General features: G+C 39.1%; 1 protein-coding gene across 1 annotated transcript in view; it reads left to right on the top strand.

Moving 5' to 3' along the window:
* EEA1 (early endosome antigen 1) overlaps positions 1-3,526 on the top strand; it is a 197,923-nt gene that overhangs the window by 80,606 nt on the left and 113,791 nt on the right. The window contains exon 7 of the mRNA XM_006870728.1: positions 3,053-3,166. Coding sequence (XP_006870790.1) covers positions 3,053-3,166 — 114 coding nt within the window. The remainder of the gene's footprint in view (positions 1-3,052; positions 3,167-3,526) is intronic.

The following is a 3,526-nucleotide window of genomic DNA, read 5'->3' as shown; positions in this document are numbered from 1 at the left end:
TTCTGACATCCATTTTGACCTTTTCCTTCTTTCTTGTCTTCTTAATGACTTTTTGCTTTCTACCTGTATGATGTGCTTGATGTCATCCCACACCTCTTTTGGTCTTCGGTCTTTAATGTTGAATGTATCAAATCTGTTCTTCAGATGATCTCTAAATTCATGTGGGATATATTCAAGGTCATATTTTGGCTCTTGTGTACTTGTTTTTGTTTTCTTCAGCTTTAGTTTGAATTTGCACATGAGAAATTGAAAGTCTGTTTCAGAATCTGCCCCTAGCCTAGTACTTGTTTTTAATTTCTATTGGAAATATCTTTTCTTTCTGAGAATGAAATATTAGGAATTGATTACATACTTTATTTGGTATTTCAAGTCCTCAATCATTTTTTTTTTTTTAATGTTTTATTGTAAATTATGGTTAGTTTACATGGGAGAACATTAGCTTTACATTCACCCTATCGCATATAATTTCCTTGCCGTGGTTACATTCCCCTCCATGCATCATTAACCAATCAAAGGGTATGCCCTGCAAGCCTACCCCCTGGTCGTCAGCACACACTCCCTCTCCCTCTCTGAATCTAAAGTCCCTGCCGTTCCATCTCTCCACGTTTTCATCTCTGCCTCCATCTCTGGTGTCACTGCTTCTCTGGGTAGGGTCCCACTCTCTGCTCTTCTCCCTTGATCATCCTAGGGACCTCCACTCCTAGGCTGCTGTCGGGGACCTGCCTCGACAGGGAAGTTTGGTTCACGGAGTAGGGAGGTCTGGCGGCGAAAGAAATAGAAAAGAATATACACAAAGACGCAATGAGAGAAAAAAAGAGACACTCCGAAACCAGACTGGATGCAAAACCGGCAGAAAGACCCTGCATGGCAAGCAGCATGGCCCCGCAAGCAGTAATGCATGCAGTATTCAATCTGCATTCGTCTTTTATTTTTTCAGGGAGGGATTTTGCACAAAGGAAGAAGGTGATTGATTATTCAGATAAGACAGGGTACAGAAATTAAATGTGATTAATTGTTCAAAACAGGACACAATGATTTACAGGAACAAATTCTAAAATATACATCACAAATTGTCTTAATAATCTAACATTTTTAATTTTCCAAAAATTCAAGCAAACTGTTATAAATTACTTTTTAGGCTTAAATCCTAAAGCAGGGATGTGAGGTTTCTCAAGGCTACTTAACATGTCTTTAGCACTTAATCTCTAATGGGTAAAGGTGAAAAGGATTTAAAAGGTCTGAAGGGAGTCAAGCTGTTTCAGTTACCTGGCTTAAGCTTTCAGGAGGAAGGAGAACATATAGGTCAAGCTGATTATACCCAGAGGCGGTTTGAAGGGGCTGCCACCATTGTCCCTTAATCCAATATTCCCAGAATTTACCACTCCACCTCAAGTGAATACCCCGGGCAGTTCCTCTCCAGAACCTCCCTGCATAATCCCAGCAAACCTGCCCTTGTTCGTCCTGAGTCATATGAGGAAGTTTTACTGCCTCAGTTCTAGGGGGAAGGTCGGTTTTATTATTGTACGTGGACATCCAGAGCTCATGTTTTAAGTTAATATCAAACATAACTAAATAGTTGTATAAGGTGCAGTTCTGACATTCATCCCAGGTGGCTATAGCCTGTTCCTCAAAAAGATCTGCTCCCAGGACCCCACACACTGCCAATACTTTCAAGGCAGTGACATTTATAGTGGAGCCATTAAAAGAGGCATTACGTACATTAACATTTTCTCATAAGCTACAATTACCGGAGTTAGAAGCATAAAGAACAAGTACAGAATGAACAATATTAAGACTAAAGAGAATTGCACAGAGGTAGCCATCCAGTGAGTTCGTAAAAGCCTATGAACCTGGGATGTCAGGAGGACACTTCCTTGGCCCTCAGGGTCCATGGTCCCGGACAGGCTGCAAAGTCAATCACTCCCCTCCTTTTGCTACAAAACATCTACTTTTACATTTCCAACCCTCACAGTCATTCCTGATAACAATTATTCACTGTTGTATCACAAGAGACTTATCTTCATCTCCTTTCATCAGCCCCACCCAGACAGATTGGATACTTCTCAGTGGAGATTCTAACTTCCTCCACATCCTCTGGATCTAGGTTCCCTGTTAAAAGCTTGTATGCCAGTTACTTCTTGCCTTGCCTTTGTAGCTGGTCCCCCTTCCTCCCATTTTGGGTAGGCATTGTTGAAGTTGCCCATCCATGTCTACTCTGTGTATGCAGGGGTTGGGAATGATCCTTGCTGTAAAGATGTGTTCCCTCTTTTGAGCTACTGCATCTATAGGTGTAGGTGAAGTTCATCAAATTGTATCAGATTACTCTTTTTTTCCTCTTCTTTCTTCTTCTGGTTGAGCTCTGATCCTCCAGTCATTGAAGCTAGGTCAAGTGGGTATTATCTGCAAGTGTGGGTGTTCTTGTGCATATTTCTTCTCTTCTTATCAGCTGGATGCTTCACTCTCCACTCTAGTCCTCTGTGGCTATGTCACTGACTCTGGGCCGAAGAGTCCCCAGGTCTTGTTACATTGCTGGCTGAGCAGGTCTCCATGCGGGCTCACAAGAGTCTATTGCACGTGGTAGGGCTTACCTCGCAGCCTCATAGCTGTTTTTCCCTCACTTCCCCTAATTGGTGACGGATGTGGTCACCAATCAGAGCGTTTATTCCTATTGAGTCTTAGTCTTGGAAGGGGGGCCTCAATCTTCCTTAAGCCATTTCTAATCTAATCATACTTTATAGCTAATTTTATAAGAGAAGGAGAATATATTCCATTTTGGTCAGTTGACAGACAAAAAAATAATTGAAATGGGAAATCAAAACAACCTTAAACAAATACATCCAGGTTATTGGGGGTAATTCTAAATATCCCTTTCATTTGTTAAAATGTTAATAAACTATAACTTGTGCTTTTTTAGATGTTAAAATACTCTACTTTTTTTGTAACTGGAAAAGACTCATGATGATTTTCATAGTACTGCAAAAGATTGCAAGTAATTATAATTTAGTTTAATGTAATTAGAATTGTATTTGATTACCTTCTTTACTTTCTGTAGAGCTACAGTCTTTGGAACAACAATTAGAAGAAGCCCAAACAGAAATTTTCAATATTAAGCAAATGAAAGACTTATTTGAGCAGAAAGCAGCCCAACTTGCTACTGAAATTGCAGGTAAATTGAGTCAGATTTTTTCAGTAAATAAACATGTCTTATTATCTTTTCACCATTATATATCCTATCAGTAAACATAGTATGTTAATGTGCTAAGGCAGTTGTATAGAATATGATGTTGGTTAATGGAATTTAATGATATCAGGGTTGTTATATAAATTAGTATCAGTTTGTTTTCTCCCCCTTCACTTCATCACTCAAAGGACTTGTCTCTGTAGAATTCGTACTGAATTTTAGAGAGGTGAATTTTCTTTTGTAGTATTCTGGAAGGTTAGCATGCAACTAACTATAATAAGTAACATTTTAAAGAAATATAGATTTCGAAGATTATAGTATAGATATACCATTTAGTTACAGTAT

Source organism: Chrysochloris asiatica, unplaced genomic scaffold, assembly GCF_000296735.1.
Source record: "Chrysochloris asiatica unplaced genomic scaffold, ChrAsi1.0 scaffold00149, whole genome shotgun sequence".
NCBI classification, from domain to species: domain Eukaryota; kingdom Metazoa; phylum Chordata; class Mammalia; order Afrosoricida; family Chrysochloridae; genus Chrysochloris; species Chrysochloris asiatica.
The sequence above is the reverse complement of the archived record's forward strand: the minus strand, read 5'-3'. Positions and strand labels throughout refer to the sequence as shown.